Source organism: Orcinus orca, chromosome 16, assembly GCF_937001465.1.
Source record: "Orcinus orca chromosome 16, mOrcOrc1.1, whole genome shotgun sequence".
NCBI lineage: Eukaryota > Metazoa > Chordata > Mammalia > Artiodactyla > Delphinidae > Orcinus > Orcinus orca.
In genome coordinates, this window is record NC_064574.1 from 68,616,509 (window position 1) to 68,635,125 (window position 18,617).

At 42.8% G+C, this 18,617-nt stretch overlaps 1 protein-coding gene across 3 annotated transcripts in view; it reads left to right on the top strand.

Annotated features, from left to right (window-relative positions):
• Positions 1-18,617, top strand: part of SLC5A11 (solute carrier family 5 member 11) — a 52,445-nt gene that overhangs the window by 6,018 nt on the left and 27,810 nt on the right. For 2 of the 3 annotated variants that reach the window (XM_004268589.4, XM_049699038.1), the window contains exons 3-6: positions 4,374-4,532; positions 8,504-8,575; positions 13,477-13,581; positions 14,781-14,840. In XM_004268589.4, the coding sequence (XP_004268637.1) occupies positions 4,398-4,532; positions 8,504-8,575; positions 13,477-13,581; positions 14,781-14,840 (372 nt within the window). In that variant the 5' untranslated portion in view covers positions 4,374-4,397. The remainder of the gene's footprint in view (positions 1-4,373; positions 4,533-8,503; positions 8,576-13,476; positions 13,582-14,780; positions 14,841-18,617) is intronic. The other variant, XM_049699036.1, reaches the window with a different exon arrangement.

Consider the following 18,617-nt stretch of genomic DNA (forward strand, 5'->3'; position numbering starts at 1 on the left):
GCAATAAGAGCACTACCTACCTAACAGGCGCTTCACCCCTGAGTCAGCCTTAAGGACCATCCACCCTGTCCTCCCCAAGCCTCCAGAATCAGTCTCCTGGTTAGACCCTCATTTATGAACCTCTACTTCCACCCTAGGGAGGGTCTCCAGCACCAGTCTTCCCTTTCTACTTTCTCCCTACAAGTTCTCTGGTTCATTTAGGTTATTACCATCCCATTGGACGGACAACAATGATCCTAACACCTAGGCTTGACTGAGGCAGGGAGGGCTGAGGGGTGATCTGAGGTAGAACTGGGGCTTCCACTACGCACTCCTGCATTCGAGTGGGGTAAGTGAGCTGGGTTTGCCTGATACTGGCAAGTCTATATTCCCTCCTTCCCTCCTTCTCTTGTCTGTTCATCTTTGGATGAGAGCTATGGATCAGTGATTGCTTGAGTCTTCTCACAGGTCTGAGAAGCTGTGAGCATCCTCTGTACTTGGCGTGGGAAGGGACGTTAAAAGTTATTGAGCGCCCCCCTGAGGCATCTTCTCTAAGTGCCTGTCCAATCTTCTAGGGCTCAAAGGCAGCGGTTCTCAACCCAGGGGACATTTGTGGCTCTCACAACTGTGGGAAGGGTGCTACTGGCATCTAGTGGGTAGCTACCAGGGATGCTCTAAACATCCTACAATGCACAAGACAGCTCTCTATAATAAAGAATTATGTGATCCAAAATGCCAATAGTATTGCAGATGAGAAACTCTGCTTTAAGAACAAGGAACATCCCGCCCAGGTGACCAGGCCATTCTGTCTTTGGGCAGCTCTGATTAGAAGTAGGAAACTATCCCCAGTTCTCCCCCTCTCTCTCGCTTACCCTGTTAATTAATCTCCAGGTCCTACCGATTCTAACCCAAATTATTTCTCTAATGCACTTTTTCTCACCCTCCATCTCAAGTCTGGGTTATTTCAAAATACCCTTCCCGCCCACCTTTTTTGCTTCCAGTCAAGCCTCTTCTGCCCTGCACCACTTCCACCACCTTGTTCAAAATTCTTCAGTAGCATTTCTTAACCTAGAGCAGAGGGGTGCCACTGAGGCATTGCTGCCTACCGGGAGATGTTTTGAAAATTTATCGGATATTTTTGGTTGTCACAATGACTTGGGGTACCATGGCTGGGTGGAGACCAGACATGCTAGACACCTTGAAATTCACAGAACTTCCCCAAGCAACCAGGACTTTCAGATGTCCCACCTGACCTTCACGCAGGCGAAAAACATGCTTACAATTATCCGAGAGTAGAACCAGTTTGCACAAAACACAAAGTGTTGGCTGTTGTTTTTTTTTACATTAAAAAAAATAGCACAGGGAACTATATTCTATATCTTATAATAACCTATAATGGAAAAGAAGCTGAAAAAGAATATTTATCACTTTGCTATACATCTGAAACTAGCACAACATTGTAAATTAACTTTACTTCATTTAAAAAATGGTTTTAAAAAAATGTACCTGCTTTTTATTTTCACCAAGCTGTCTCTGATATTTCTCAGAGGGCTCTATCTTAAGTTAAAAGCATGGTATATCGTGGGAGTTGTTTGGACTTCTTCATAACATTTAAAATCACAAAGCATTTTTCACAAATTTAAACATTCTGGTGTTCCTCTGTAAATTCATGCTTTATTCTGTGCTTCTGGAATAGAATGGATTCCTATTTTCTTATTTCTCTTAAATTAAAAATTTGTTCAGTATAATAGGTAAAGTGATCTGACTGTCCCTTTGAGTCTTGCAGTGGAGTCAGATGGAGCAGTTACATTTTGGTTATCCATCATTTTAATCATAAATTGCTTCTATTTCTCTTTTATAATAGAGTTAGAGCACTGTATTGATTTTTTAAAAAAATTATGTGTGTAGGTAGGTAACACTAACTATGAATTTCATTTCCGTTTTCAGTAAAAGGAATATTACAAAATATTTGTTATAAAAACAGAGAATGGGGCTTCCCTGGTGGTGCAGTGGTTAAGAATCTGCCTGCCAATGCAGGAGACACAGGTTTGAGCCCTGGTCTGGGAAGATCCCACATGCGACAGAGCAACTAAGCCCGTGAGCCACGATTACTGAGCCTGCGCTCTAGAGCCCGTGAGCCACAACTACTGAGCCTGTGTGCTACAGCTACGGATGCCCACTCACCTAGAGCCCATGCTCTGCAACAAGAGAAGCCACCGCAGTGAGAAGCCCGTGCACCGCAACAAAGAATAGCCCCCACTCACCACAACTAGAGGAAGCCCGCGTGCAGCAACGAAGACCCAACGCAGTCAAAAATAAATTAATTAAATAAATTTTAAAATGCTCAATTAAAAATTAAAATTAAATCATAAAAACGGGATGATATCTGAAGATGATGACAACTGATGTTATCTTTGAAAATTACTGACCTTACAGAATCCTTTGAATGACATCAAAGGGCTGGTATAATGTCTTCATAGCATTATACGAGCCTCACTGCCCATCTCCCTCCTTCCAATCTTACTTAATACTCAGGCAAGAATCTGATGGTTCCTTAAGCATGACATGTTTTTTCACACCTCAATGTCTGTAGATACTGTTGTCTTGGCCTGGAATGCTCTCTCATACCCGCTTATGCTGTGTAGGACCACCCACTCATTCTTCAAGACCCAGCTCATATGCTACCATCTGGATTTCTCCATGTAAAATTAGGTGGTCCTTACCTCATTGCACATTGTAGAAAATTAGTAATATTAATAATAGCAGCTACAATTTACTGAACACAGCTGTGCGTGGCACTGTTCTTAACACTTCACATGTATGAGCTCACAGCAATCTATGAAATGTAAACTCTTATTGCCCCATTTTGCAGATGGGAATGCTAAGGTTTTGAGAAGTTAGGGAATTTGTCCAAGTTCTCAGGATCGGTAAGTGGGGGAGCCAGCTTGATGACTCCTAAGCTTGAATCCTTAATACCTCTACCTCTATGTACCTCCACTGTATGAAACATCACGTTGTGTTATTATCTGAGTGGGTTTACCCCATTATTGGGGTGCACGTCATAGAGGGCAGGACTGAGTTTTTCATTCCTGAACCCCTAGAGGCTGACGCCTCGAGAGTAGAGCCATCTTAACACAGAAGTAAGTCAAAGCCCAAACTGCTTATAGTAAAAAAATTACCCTTGAGAATTGTATTAGTTTCCAATTGCTGCTGTAACAAATTACCACAAACTTAGTGGCTTCAAACAGCACAAGTTCATTATCTTACAGTTCTGGAAGTCAGAAGTTCTCAATGGGTCTTACTGCACTAAAGTCAAGGTGAGAGTAGGGCTCACTTCCTTCTGGATGCTCTAGGGGAGAATCCATTAATTTGCTTTTTCTAGCTTCTAGAAGTCACCTGCATTCCTTGGCTCGTGGCCCCATTACCCCATTATCAAAGCCGGCAACATCAGGCCAAATCCTTCTCACACTCTCATCTCTGTCTCTCATCTAATCTCCTCTTCCACTTTTAGGGACCCTAGTGATTGCATTAGTCCTACTCAGATAAGCTCCCTATTTAAAGGGAAGCTGACTAGCAACCTTAATTACATCTGCAAATGTAATTGTCCTTTGTCATATAGCGTAACACATTCACAGGCTCTGGGGATTAGGATGTAAACGTCTTTGAGGGGGACATGATTCTACCCACCACAGGAATCCCTTAAATTGCCCAAGGAAGTGCAATATACTGAGAAATACCTTAAGATACTGGTTCAAAACATGGATTCTGGAGCAAGATTATTAGCCTTCAAATCCCAGCTCTACCACTTGAACTGTGTTACCTTAGGCAAGTTAGTTAACTTCTCTGTGCCTCAATTTTGCCAGCTGTAAGATGGTATGATAGCAACAGTGCCCACTTCGCAGGTTTATAAACACTTAGGATGATGCCTGGCATGTAGTAAGTACTATATAAGTGTTTATTAAATATATGCATTTTTATGGGCGTATCCAGCAGTGAAACAAGATTGTATTGACTCACTGAGCCTCTGACAAAATTGCTGGCTTGACTTTCACCCAGCAGTGAGGTACCTGGGGAACAGAGACTGACGCAGGTGTCTTGTTTTTCTCTCACTCCCGGGTATGTGGAAGAGGGTGGTGAAACATCTGTATTACTTAAATTGTGTATTCTTCTTTGATTTTGCCAAGCGAGTGGTTGGATTGGTAAACATTAACTGTAGATTTGACGTGACTTCCTTGTAAATGTTTGCTGAGTGAGTGGGTGGATGCATCTGCCTTCCCGAGGTTGTCTCCTCCACGTGTGTCCTCTTGCTTGGATGTCCCAAGGAGGCAGCCACGGAGAGGGTGAGAAGAATGGCACCAGGTCCTGGCATCTGACACGCATCTGCCCTTCCACAGGGGTGAGAGAGTTCATTCAGGACCATGGAGAGCAGCCCCAGCAGCCCTCAGCCCACGCGGCCAGATCCCCTGGAGGCATTTCCCCAGAAGACTCTGGAACCAGGTGACATCGCAGTGCTGGTTCTGTACTTCCTCTTTGTCCTGGCCGTTGGACTATGGGTAAGCCAGGTCAGGGGGAGGGAAAGTGGCTGGGGTGGGGTGAGAGACTAGCTCAAGGTCACACAGTAATCAGAACTTTTATTATTTTTATTTCTGGCCGTGCCACACGGCATGCGGGTTCTTAGTTCCCCGACCAGGGATCGAACCCGTGCCTCCTATAGTGGAAGCGCAGAGTCCTAGCCACTGGACCGCCAGGGAATTTCCTAATCAGAACTTTAATATTTAAAGAATGCGTTGAGTATCAACTGTGTGTCAAGTACCTTGTTAGGCACTTTCATTCATGTTATCTCATGTAATTTGCACAGGTCGCTATGAAGAAGGTACTATTGCTATACCCCATTTTATAGATAAGAAAACCAAGGCTCAAAGAATTTAAGTTCCTTATTCTGTTAGTAAGTTAGGAGAGCTGGGGTTAGAATCCATATCCTTCACTTTGAAGCCCATGCTCTTTAAAAAGTAGTTTTGTTTTTTTAAAGGCAGTGAAATAAAACCAAAATGACACACAGTGAAGTCTTACTACTACCCTTCCCTCCACAGGCAACCACTGTTATTAACTTTTTAGTACATTAGTGTATTCTTCCAGAGTTTCTTTAGGTAAATCCAAGCAAATATTAATGTGTATATTTCCCTCATTCTTAAATAGAAGGTAGCTTATTATACATACCGTTTTTTACTTTGATATGTTTCACTGATCAGTGTCTCCTGGATATCTTTTCATATCAGTATATGGACGCTTCTGCATCTTCTTAAAAGTTGACCAGTACTAACACACCATTGTAAAGCAATTATACTCCAATAAAGGTGTTGAAAAAAAAAGTTGCCCGGTATTCCATAGACGATCATACCGCAATTTATTTAACCTGTTTCTTGCTGAGGGTCATTTGGATTGTTCCCCATCTCTTAACACTAAAATTTATGCTGTAATAAACAAGTCTTGGGCACATTATTTTGGATGTATACAACTATAATGTAGGATAAATTCCCCGTACTGGAATCGTCAGGTTAAAGGATATATGTATTTGTAGTTGTGATAGCTTGTGTCAAATTGCCCTCCTTAGGTTTAGTGCCAATCTGCACAAAATCATTAAATGTATGAAAGTCACATTATCACATCCACAGCAACACTTTATTGTCAAACTTTTTCATTTTTGCCAAACTGACAGGGAAACACTATCTCAATGTACTATCTTATAATCAGTGAGGCTAAAATAAACATCCTTACATATGTTTAAGAACCACTTGTTTCCTTTATGTGAAGTATGGTTTCATATTTTTTTTCCATTTTCATTAAGTTCTTGCTCTTATTCTTATCAATTTCTAGGAACGCTTTACATATTAAAGAGACAGTAACTTTGGGATAAAGGATAGTGCAGAGGAGGTGCTGCTATCTGATTTTCAGGTCAAATGACTTGAAAACTGTAGCCTACTGAGGTGTCCCCACTTCAGTTTGACTATTTCTAGATCATTTCTCTACTCTTACCCCTTAGCTTTCCCTGCTCCAGATCAATCAGGGGGTAAAAGTAGTGGCCATCCCAAAGACCATGGATCTGATATTGAGATGGGTGAGATGTTGTTAAGGGTCAGGGCTTTTAGTTATCTATCTATCTATCTATCTATCTATCTATTTATTTATTTATTTATTGTCGCGCTGCACAACTTGCGGGATCTTAGTTCCCTGACCAGGGATCGAACCCGGGGCCCCGGCAGTGAAAGTGCCGAGTCCTAACCACTGGACCGCCAGGGAATTCCCAAGAGTCAGGGCTTTTGATTCAGACAGGTTTGAGATCAGGATTAGGTGTAGGGGTAGAGTTAGGGTGAGGGTTAGAGTTCCTGGGAATCTATATTTTCACAAGAGAATTGGGAGACTCTGATGTATTACTAGTTTTTGAAGTCATGGATTTAGAAGATCCCTTTTAGCACGAGGAGTTCTTTACTCTTGGAAAATACTTCCTGTGTCAGGGTTCAGCAGGAATGAGCCATAGTGTCTGTTTTCTATAGTAAGATCATTTGCAGGGATGAAAAGATATCATTTCATGTCATCTCCCATCCAGTAAGACTCCTCTCACCAACACCTGCACCCAGAGGCTGGGAGAAGTTAAACCACTTATCACAAATAGCTACTTAGTGGTTAAAATGTCTCTGTTAAAGCACCTTTAATGCCAGGAAGCTCACTCCTAAAGAGCTCTGAAATCAGGCTGACCTAGGTTTGAGTTCCCAGCCTTCTGCTCTGTAGAAATATGGCACTACATACATGACTTTACTTCCAAGCCACAGTTTCTTCATCTGTTAAACTGGCCTGATGACACCAACCTCATAGGAGTTGGTGAGGATTAAAATGAGATGATGCCTCAAAATGCCTAGTATAGTGTCTGTCACATAGTACTGATACTCAATAAATGATATCCATTGTGAGCTATCTATAGCTCATTGTGGCTTGTCTATACAAGCCATGAGTCTAAAGCTCAAATGCCTAGGGGGATCTAGTGGGTTATTATACATCTGTGAGGCAGGGAGTGGTAGGGGCTGTGTTGACCTGAAGAGTTTATGTCTCCTCTAAGGGCATTCAGATGAAAATCTTCTTAAAAACCATGGGTCAAACAAAATATGTTTGATCTAAAAAATAAACAAACTAGTGAATATAACAAAAAAGAAGTAGAATCACAGATATAGAGAACAAACTAGTGGTTACCAGTGGGGCGAGGGAAGGGCGGGAGGAGCAATACAGGGGTAGGGTGTTAAGAGGTACAAACTATTATGCATAAAATAAGCTACAAGAATATATTGTACAGGGCCTCCCTGGTGGTGCAGTGGTTAAGAATCTGCCTGCCAATGCAGAGGACACGGGCTCGAGCCCTGCTCTGGGAAGATCACACTTGCTGCGGAGCAACTAAGCCTGTGCGCCACAACTACTGAGCCTGTGCTCTAGAGCCTGTGAGCCACAACTACTGAAGCCCGCGTGCCTAGAGCCCGTGCTCTGCAACAAGATAAGGCACCCAATGAGAAGCCCACAAACCGCAATGAAGAATAGCCCCTGCTCGCTGCAACTAGAGAAAAACCCACGTGCAGCAACAAAGACCCAATGCAGCCAAAAAATAAATAAATTAATTAATTATTTTAAAAAAAGAATATATTGTACAATAGAGGAATATAGCCAATATTTTATAACAACTATAATGGAGTATAATCTTTAAAAATTTTGAATCACCGTATTGTATAGCTGTAAATTATGTAATATCACACATCAACTATACTTTATGTTTAAAAAATTATTTATTTATTTATATTTATTTTGGCTGCGGGTCTTCATTGCGTCATGTGAGATCTTTTAGTTACAGAATGCATGCGGGATCTAGTTCCCCAACCAGGGATTGAACCCTGGCCCCCTGCATTGGGAGCGCAGTCTTACTCACTGGACTATCAGGGAAGTCATTTTTTTTTAAAGGACCTCAGAGTTTTGTACTTTTAAAATATTTCTAGTTTTTATTTTTTGGACGAGCCACGGGGCATGTGGAATCTTAGTTCCCTGACCTGGGATCGAACCCGTGCCCCCTGCAGTGGAATCATGGAGTCTTAACCTCTGGACTGCCAGGGGAGTCCCTCCATCTTTTTTTTAATTATCGTTGAGGGACTTCCCTGGCGGTCCAGCTATTAGGACTGTGCTTTCACTGCCGAGGGTCTGGGTTCGACCCCTGGTTGGGGAACTAAGATCCCACAAACCTCATGGCAAAAAAAAAAAAAAAAAAAGTGAAGTAAGATATTTCAGGCAAACAATGTCCATGGGAAGTATCGCTCAGGGACTCCTGCAAAAAAACTAAAAACAAACAAAAACCCAAAAACAAATAAACAAAAAAACCCAAAATAAATTTGAGTCTGGCCTGCTGGACTCCCGGGTTATAATCTGTGGCCTAGACCATTTTGGGAGGTGTCTGATTGCTAACATTGCCCTCACCCACCCCTCTTCTTTGTTTCAGTCCACAGTGAAGACCAAAAGAGACACGGTGAAAGGCTATTTTCTAGCTGGAGGGGACATGGTGTGGTGGCCAGTAAGTAGTCTTTGGTTCAATTAAAATTACTTCTCAAAGACTCTTCAGGTGTTGATATTCTGTCTAACCTTTGCTCGCTCAGGACTCTGGTTCCATGTTGTCTGGAAGTCACAGTCTAGACTAGAGAAGGCTTAGCTCCCACTCAAATTTGTTTGAACAAAAAGAATTCATCAGCTCACCTAAGGGAAAAACTGAGGGTGGGTCTGGTTTCAGGTACGGCAGAGTATAGGGGCCCAAGTGATAAGTAGGACCTGGTTTCTCCCTCTGTTTATCCTATCTATCTATCTATCTATCATTTATCTATCTATTATTTATCTATCATCTATCTATTTCTATCTGCTTCTCTTCTTCTGGATGGGTGCTATTCCCAAACAGGCTCAACTTCATGTCAACAAGATGGCGGCCACAGCTCCAGACCTTTCATCCTCTCAAGTTCCAGCCTAGCAAAGGAAGAGCACCTGCCTCCATGGCAGTATCCCTGGAAAATATCCCATCTTTGATTGTGTCCCTTGCCCATCCCTGTGCCCATCACTATGACCAAGGTAGTTTGATGTGCTAACTGGGTCACACACTCAGTGCCTAAGCTGTGGGGCATGGAGCCTGCTCTGAGGCATATGTGATGAGAAAGGAGAGGGGCTAGACTCTGAAGGAAAACTGGAGAGCATGACTGGGACAAGGTGGAATGGGTGTTGAGAACATAAATAACAAATACAACAGCCCAATTAGTATTTTCTTTTCAAGGGTAGCTAAAGGCATTACGAAATACACACACGCACACACATGTGCACAGACAACATACACATGCACACAGACCTCTGCTTCCTGGGCCCTGAGTAGGGGATCAGGAATAATAATTTTATTCTTGATCTCCTAATATAAGTGTTAAATCTTTGAACTAAAAAGAGAGAAGACATCTCCCATTTGCAGGGAGTCCAAAAGATGTAGGATGTAAGATGCAGAGATAACAGGTATATAAGTTTCTGGTCCATGAGATGTCTAAAGACAATGACCAGTGTCCTCAAAAGATACCAAAAATGAGCTCTGGATTATATATTCAATGAATTCATTTAAAAAATTCCCTGAGGAATATGTCCAGCAGTGTGCCAAACACAGCAGACATTAGTGAGCTCGTCTTCAACCTCAAGGAGCTTGTAATCTAGTGCAGTGTTTCCCAAAATATAAGTAATATGTGCCCCATGATTTTTCAGTTGTGCACAGACAGAGCATTAAATAACATCAAATTACTTAGTGAGAACATTATTCCCTTTCCTATTCTCTGTTAATCCTCCTGGTTACATAAAAGAAACAGTCAAAGTTTGGTACTAATAGGGTTTTACCAACCTTCCAGCACTGGCTAATCTCTGTGTTTAAAAGAGAATGCAGGGGCTTCCCTGGTGGCACAGTGGTTGAGAATCCGCCTGCCAATGCAGGGCACACGGGTTCGATCCCTGGTCCAGGAAGATCCTACATGCCGCGGAGCAACTAAGCCCGTGTGCCACAACTACTGAGCCTGCGCTCTAGAGTCCGTGAGCCACAACTACTGAGCCCACGTGCTGCAACTACTGAAGCCCACGTGCCTAGAGCCCGTGCTCCACAACGAGAGAAGCCACTGCAATGAGAAGCCCCCTCACTGCAACGAAGAGTAGCCCCAGCTTGCCACAACTAGAGAAAGCCTGTGTGCAGCAACAAAGACCCAATGCAGCCAAAAATAACTAAATAAAATAAAATAAAAATAAAAGAGAATGCAAGCCTCAGGCTAAGTGAATTTGGTCGTCCAGAGAACCTAGCTAGAATTTAATAATTTTTTTTTCATTTTCATTTTATTTGTATGGTTCTCTTCTATGTAGAGCAAGTGATACTGATTTTCTACTAAAGGCTGTGGATATATATATATATAAATATATATATATGCATGTACTATTATATTACTAATATATTGTATTAATATCTAATACATTGACTAAATAATATGTGATTCATGTATATGAGTTAAAGAAGAAGTCAATATAAGATAAAATATTAAGTAAATAGCAGTGCAGGTGTGGTGAACTTAGAGAAGGCTACAAAGGAAATATTCAGTGACAGTTTTAAGAAATCCTGCTCTAGTGGTCTCTACGAGGAGTGATGCTGAGTTCCTAAAATTCAGTAGCAATACAGCAGCCCACCTAAGTATGCCTGCTTTCGCATGTCACTTCTGGGACCATTTCTGTGCTCATACTCCTTGGATGACCCTTCCCCAGGTCAAGAAGCAAAGGGAAATTTTGGAGCTTTTTTTGCTTTCTTCACCTAAGGAGAATGATGTCAATGTAAAGGAGATGTGGTTAAGAATATGGGCTTTGGCTTGATAAAATGTTAACATCTATAGAAAATCAATACTAGTTCTGATAGGAATTGGTTATAGAGGTTTATGTGGTCTCTCACAGCCTTGGCCCACCTAAACACTGTCCGGGGACAGGTGCCTTTGTGCATATCCCATCATTTCATTTCAAGTAGCAGATGTCTGTCGCTGGTAAACAGAGTCTGATAGCACTAAACATTTGGATCACATTATGAACTGCTCTAGTCCACAAAGCAACCTTCTGATTATAGTTTGGCTTCTCACATAGCTTATCTACATGGAGAGGCTAGACAATTTGAATATCTGGTTGCATACCCAGTTGTAAGTCTCACGGGAAATCAATTAGCTTTCTGCTTTTATGTGTAAATCTTAGGAGTTTTGTTAATCCAGGTCTGCCCCTGATTAATAAATCCATTTTCTCTGTAATTACTAAGTGAAAAAAAAAAAAAAGAGAGGGAGAGAGAGAATAGGCTTTGGAACATGTACATTAGTTAGCTGTTGTTGCCTAACAAACCACCTACACATTTAGTAGCTTAAAACAGCTACAGTGTATTATTTCTAATGATTGCGTGTTTTGAGTGGGTGGTTCCTCCCCCGCTCTTTAGAGTCACTCATGGAGCTGCGTCTAGCTGGTGGCTGGGAAGGGCTGGAAGTCCAAGATGGCCTCATCACAGATCTGGAGCTCCGGCAGGAGCTAGACTGGCTAGAAGGCAAGGACTTCACTCTCTCTCTATGCCTCTCATCATCTAATGGCCCGGCCCAAGGTTTTTTACAAGGCGTCTGATTCCAAGGGCAAAGATGAAAGCAGCCGAGCTGTTGTGTGTTGGCCTGGAAGTCACACAGTGTCACTTTCACCACATTATATTGATCAAAATAAGCCACAGGCCAGCGCAGATTCTTTATGGGAAGAGTGGAAAATCAGAGGAGCCTGCAGAGTGGGGTCACTGGGAGTGGCAGAATAAAGATCTTTGAAATCTCCTCCTGCATAAAAGCCATGAGAACAGTGGCAAAATTGTCAAAATCAACATTTTCGGAACTCGGGAAATTGACCTAATGCTAGTATCCATCCAGGGAGCGTTAATTCAAGAAAAACAGCTGAATCTCAGTAAGAACAGGAAGTTTTGTGGGGGTTTACCTGGCTCTATTCTCATTCCCTTCTCTTCAGCTCTGCAGTAGTCTTGAAGGCCACTGGTTAGAACAGGATTGGACTCTGGATCAAAGTCCCATTCTCATATTATTGTCAGGTTTTTACCCATCTTGCAGCTCCCTGGAAAGCTTCCCTTGCACAACTTGTCTTTATTGGATCTGACTCAGTGATGATCTAGTGTGAGCAGCCCTTTACCCAGAGGCATTAGTTTAAAAAAAATCAGTGGCAATTGTTTGACATTGTAGCCGCCTGAGCTAGAGCAATAAGGGAATTAAAATGGCGCACTAGATAGTACCTATTTAACATAAATAATAATACTCCCTAAACTGAACTACAGACTCAACGCCATTCCTATCAAAATTCCAGCTGCATCCCCCCCTCTTTTTTGCAGAAATTGACAGGCCAATCCTAAAATTCAGATGGAAATGCAAGGGACCCAGAAGAGCCAAAACAATTTTGAAAAGGAAGAAAAAAGTTGGAGGACTTATACTTCCCGATTTCAAAACTTACTACAAAGCTACAGTAATCAGGAGAGTGTGATACTGGTATAAGGACAGATCAATGGAATAGAATCAGATGAAAACCAGAGACCAGAAAGTCAATGGGAGGCACAACAGTCCTCTCACAGATAGCTCCCTCTCTGTCTCTTTCTCCCTCCTTCCCTCACCTATCTCTGTCTCCATCTCGCTCTGTCCTCTCTTGATCTGCCTTTCTCTGCAAGTCTACCTCATTCTCCTCTCTCTCAGCAGAGTGGCAGTGATGAGTGCATAGCTGAACATGCTACTCACCTCCCCCATCTCCTTGCTACACACACACCTCCCTGGGTTACACACCCCCAGTCTAAGGGACCAGCAAATATGGTTTCCCAGTTCCAGATTCCCAGGAGAGAGAATGTAATTGGCCCAGCTTGGGCCAGGTGCCCAGGCCTGTCGCATGCAATCAACTGAGACCAGGGATTGTGGTCATCAATTACCGTCTTGGCCACTTAGATTTCTACTAGAAGGAGGGCTCTCTTCTTTGCTAAGTTAGAAGCAGAGCTGGGGAATAACACAGGCTTCGTGATTCTCATCCTGAAGCACTTTCTACAACACCTGTCATCCTCCCTCCCCCCCCCAGGGATGCTGCATACAGTTGTTCAAGTTGTGCACTGCACAACCCTAGAGGGGACACAGTTCACATCTTAGGCATCATAGATATGTGTATTTGTTATGCCAGTTTTCTAAAGGTGGAAGTAAAATAGTCTTAGGGAAGAAGAGGCTTCTAATTTCTAAAAAGTTGCTTAGATGGGCTAGGGATGGCCCTGCTTTCTCCACTTCTCCTTTTGTCTTGGTCTCTTTGGTGAATGGGAAGAACTGGTGGTGGGAAGAAGCTACACCAGACCTTGGCTCCAAGATCTGATCTATCATCTCCCCACAGGTGGGTGCATCCTTGTTTGCCAGCAATGTTGGAAGTGGACATTTCATTGGCCTGGCAGGGTCAGGTGCTGCTGCGGGCCTTTCTGTAACTGCTTATGAATTTAATGTACGTATGTTACCAGGGCATGGACAGCCCACCCTCTACGCAGTAGGTAGATCCCGGGGAGCAGTTGTATGCATGCTCTGCTCTTTTAAAACTAGAGTGGTGCTTTATGAAAAAGCAGACAGGAATCATCAAGGGCACCCCTAGTTAACAAAAATCAGTTTGATCTGCAAGTCCCAGGCCTCCCTGTGTTTGCTTGATGGGAGCCCATAAGGCAAATACATGTGTGAAGAAGGCTCAGAGTCTCTCCCACGTCGATGCAGAAGATAGAAGGTTTTGTGGGACTGGAGGGTGTTTCTGTATATTAGATATCAATTGCTCATCACAAAACTTTGTGGTTCAGTAGTTCTTGATCCTTTTGCCACCCACAGATACCCAAGAGATAAGACACACTCTTCGATGTAGCAGGATAATTTTCGCTTAGTGGGAAGGGATGCACTTATTAATAGTGATCTTCATTTTCATAATGACTCACATTTTTTAAGCACTTACTCTGTGCCACAGACTTAAATACACCACATACATCATCATATTACAGGATTCAATTACAGACTAGAACCAGACTGCCTGGGTTCACATCTGGGCTCTAAAACTTATAAGCTGTGTGACCTTGGGCAAGTTACTAGATCTCTCTGAGCCTCATGTATAAAACAGAGATAATGATGATACCTGCCATACCGAGTCATCGAGAGGATTAAAGGAATTCATGCTTATAAAGTGTGCACAGGAATGCCTGGTGTATCATAAGTGCTCAGTAAGCATCATCTCACCGATTTCCTTCCAACAACCCAGTGGGGGCAGTTATTCCCATTTCACAGGTGAGAAAAGTGAGTCTCAGAGACCTGTATAAACTCTTCCAGCATCACCAGCGACTCATCAGAGTGGCCTGCCTGAACTCACAGGCTTGATTTAACCCCAGCCCAAGGAGGGGAGGGAACACAAGGGGACGAAGGGGGACACTCAAGGTTTAGGACACACAGCACTGGGGGCCACAAAGAGCTTCTAGTTCCATTCTGCCCTACTTCATCCCTGTGTCCTATTTAAACATGAAAATGTGACAGCCCAGGGAGGGTGAGCTACTCAGTAAGTAAGAGATGGAACCAGAGGCAGATGAGGCCAGGTTCCCTCTGGACACGGGGAAATCCACGCTGGCATCCCAGTGTGGGCGGGAGCTGAATCCTGATTCCGCTTTTCCCCGGCAGGGCTTATTTTCCGTGCTGATGTTGGCCTGGATCTTCCTCCCTATCTACATCGCTGGTCAGGTGAGTCTGAGGGGGGTTGAGGTGCTATGGAACAGGAAGACCCTTTGGGAGGGTCAGCTTTGCATTCCCTCCCTCCCACCAGCATCCTTCCCTCCCTCCTGCCTGCGGACATCCATTATACCAGCGGTCCCCAAACTTTTTTTAAAAAAATTAATTAATTTATTTATTTTTGGCTGCATTGGGTCTTCGATGCTTCGCACGGGCTTTTCCCCAGCTGCGGCGAGCGGGGGCCACTCTCCGTTGCAGTGCGTGTTGGCACCAGGGACTGGTTTCGCGGAAGGCAATTTTTCCACGGGAAGGGGGCATGGTGGGGATGGTGCAGGCGGTAACGTGAGCGATGGTTCAGGAGGTAATGCGAGCGATAGGGAGCCATGGGGAGGGGCAGATGAAGCCACGCTGGCCCGCCCGCTGCTCACCTCCTGCTGTGCGGCCCGGTTCCTAATGGGCCTTGGACCGGCACTGGTCTGCGGCCCAGGGGGGCCTATGCGTTAGTCCCTCAGAGGTCCCAGCATTAGCGTGGGATGATGCACAGCTGAGACAATTAGGAACCCTGTCCTTAGCATTTCCCACCTAGTGATGGACATCAAAGATACATGGGGGGCCGGGGCTTTCAGAAGCTGGAAGAAATGTAGGCTCAAAAAAAATTTTTTAATGCCAAAACACAAATGTAAAAATCGCAGTCTTTTCTAAATGTTTAAGCCACAACATATTACTGCTTTTAACATACACACACACACACACACACACACACACACACACACACACACGTGCTCGCGCGCGATTCAGTGATTTTTTTTCTTCCTTTGTACCCAAAACCATAATAATTGAGTTATTTCTGGCTGATGTGATATGTCAAAATTTTTGTTACAAAATAATGCTGCTTTAGACTTTTTGAAAAATAAAGTAGTTAAAAAAATCACTTCTAGGGACTTCCCTGGCAGTCCAGTGGTTAAGACTCCATGCTTCCAAAGTAGTTAAAAAAATCACTTCTAGGGACTTCCCTGGTAGGCCAGTGGTTAAGACTGCATGCTTCCAATACAGGGGGTGCAAGTTCGATCCCTGGTGGGGGAACTAGGATCCCACATGCTGTGCAGTGCAGCCAAAAAATAAAATAAAAAAATAAACTTAAAAATCACCTGTGATCTTACTGACAGCTTTCTGTCATTCATACCATCTAGACTTAATTCTATTTTAGACATTCTACTACACAGGGCAAGATATCATACAATATCATAGTGTTATTCATCAAGCAATAACTGATTTTAACTTTTTATTATAGAAATTAAAAAAAATATACAAAGTATAAAGAACTACTTAATGATCAGAGAAATCATTGGAAAAAAAATCACTCCTTACCAGAAGAAGTGCAATCTTATGCAAAGGGCAGTGACATAGGGATAAATAACCTCACTTGGAGATAATACTGAGTCTAAAACCACGATTTTTGGTGACTGGGGGCCTGGGTCTGCCCATACCCACCTGTGATTAGCTCCCACATAGACAAAATCTCTGGGATAGAACAACACTGACTGGAACTGAGGATCTCTGGGCCAAAGCATCAGCAGATATTTCTTGAGCACCTAGTATAGGAAAGAGTAAAGGATGGTGGAGATGTAGGTTAATTCATAGGTAGGGTGGCCAGATGTTCTCAGCTGATGGTTTCCATTTTCTCTGGGAAGTAGAAGACAGTGTCATTTGCTGAATGAGGAAGGAATTTGTGTGATCGAAGGTTAATAAGAGGCATGAAGAGTTGAAATGACTTCTATAGTTTGTAATAGAAAAACCTGTGGACAGCCCCAGTATTGCTCATTAGGGGACTGGGCATCTGTACTGTGGATATCATGCTGTGAAAAGGGCTGAAATTGACAGAGTTGTGCTGCTGTGAAAGGATCTCCAAGCTCTGTTGTTCAATAAAAAATTCCTGTGACTCTAGACATTCTTTGGGCAACATTTTATTCAGAGAGAAGATTAAGCCCATATTAGATAATAAATGCCAGAGTGCTGAAAAAAGCTAAAAAGCTACCCAATCTATTTTTATTGGGCAATAAAATAAACACAGAGAAAATTGGTAAAGCACAAATGTGCAGCTTAACAAACTACTGTAAAATGAACACCCAGATCAAGACACAAAACAGGGACTTCCCTGGTGGTCCAGTGGTTAAGAAAGACTCCCTGCTTCCACTGCAGGGGGCCCGGGTTCAATCCCAGGTCAGGGAAGTTCCACATGCTGCATGGGGCGTCCAAAAAAAAAAAAAAAGACACAAAATATAACACTCCCCCACGTGCCTTTAGCAGATCACAGATGCCTTCCTTTCACAGTGACTTTCACTGGACTCACTTCTTTACTTTTCTTCACAGTTTTAATTGGGCATACCTAAACAAGATGGTTTAATTGTACTTTTCTGGAATGAAATATACATGGAATTGGGGGGGTTACATTCTTTCCTTGCCTGTAGCTGGTGTGTTAATTTCCATTGCTATGTAGTATTCTGTAGTATGACTATACCCCAATATATTTGTCTATTCTTTTTTTCGTGGGCATTTAGGTTGTTCCTAATGTTGGCCTATGATAGACAACGCTGCTGTGAACATTTTTATACATGTCCCGATGCACATAAACAAGGTTGCTCCTAATGTTAGCCTATGATGGACAATGCTGCTGTGAACACCTTTTTTTTTTTTTATTTTTTATTTTTTGCGGTACGCGGGCCTCTCACTGTTGTGGCCTCTCCCGTTGCGGAGCACAGGCTCCAGACGCGCAGGCTCAGCAGCCATGGCTCACGGGCCCAGCCGCTCCACGGCATGTGGGATCTTCCCAGAGGGGGCACGAACACGTGTCCCCTGCATCGGCAGGCGGACTCTCAATCACTGCGCCACCAGGGAAGCCCGAAGGTGGATTCTTAACCACTGGATCACCAGGGAAGTCCCTCTCACTGTTCTTTCCACTGAAAATTCTGTTTATATATTTTCTGGCCATTTGGACTTTCTCTTTAGGGAAGTAACTTGTCTAGGACTTTTGCCAACCTTTCTATTATGTTATACAGCTTCTTCTTATTGATAGAAGCTCTTTATACATTCTGGAAACAAGCCCTTAGGGTGATTATATGTGTTGCAAATATCTTTTCCCCACTTATTCTGTGGTTTGCCTTTTAACTCTCTTAATGGTGTTTTTTGATGAACAGATCTTAGATGTTTTAAAAAGTTATTTTATTCAAGTATAGTTGATTTACAATGTTGTGTTAATTTCTGCTGTACAGCAAAGTGATTCAGTTATACATATATATACATTCTTTTTCATATTCTTTTCCATTATGGTGTATCACAGGATATTGAATAGAGTTCCCTCTGCTATACAGTAGGACCATGTTGTTTATCCATTCTATATATATAATAGTTTGCACCTGCTAATCCCAAATTCCCGATCCATCCCTCCTCCACCCCCCACCCCCTTTGCAACCACAAGTCTGTTCTCTATGTCTGTGAGTCTATTTCTGTTTCGTAGATGAGTTCATTTGTGTCATATTTTAGATTCCACATATAAGTGATATTGTATAGTATTTGTCTTTCTTCTCTTTCTCCATTCATCTGTTGATGGACATTTAGGTTGTTTCCATGTTTTGGCTATTGTGAATAGTGCTGCTATGAACTTGGGGTGCATGTATCTTTTTGGTTTTGTTTTGTTTTAATATTTATTTATTTACTTGGCTGTGTCGGGTCTTCGTCGCAGCATGTAGGATCTTTCGTTGTGGCACGTGAGCTTCTCTCTAGTTGTGGTGC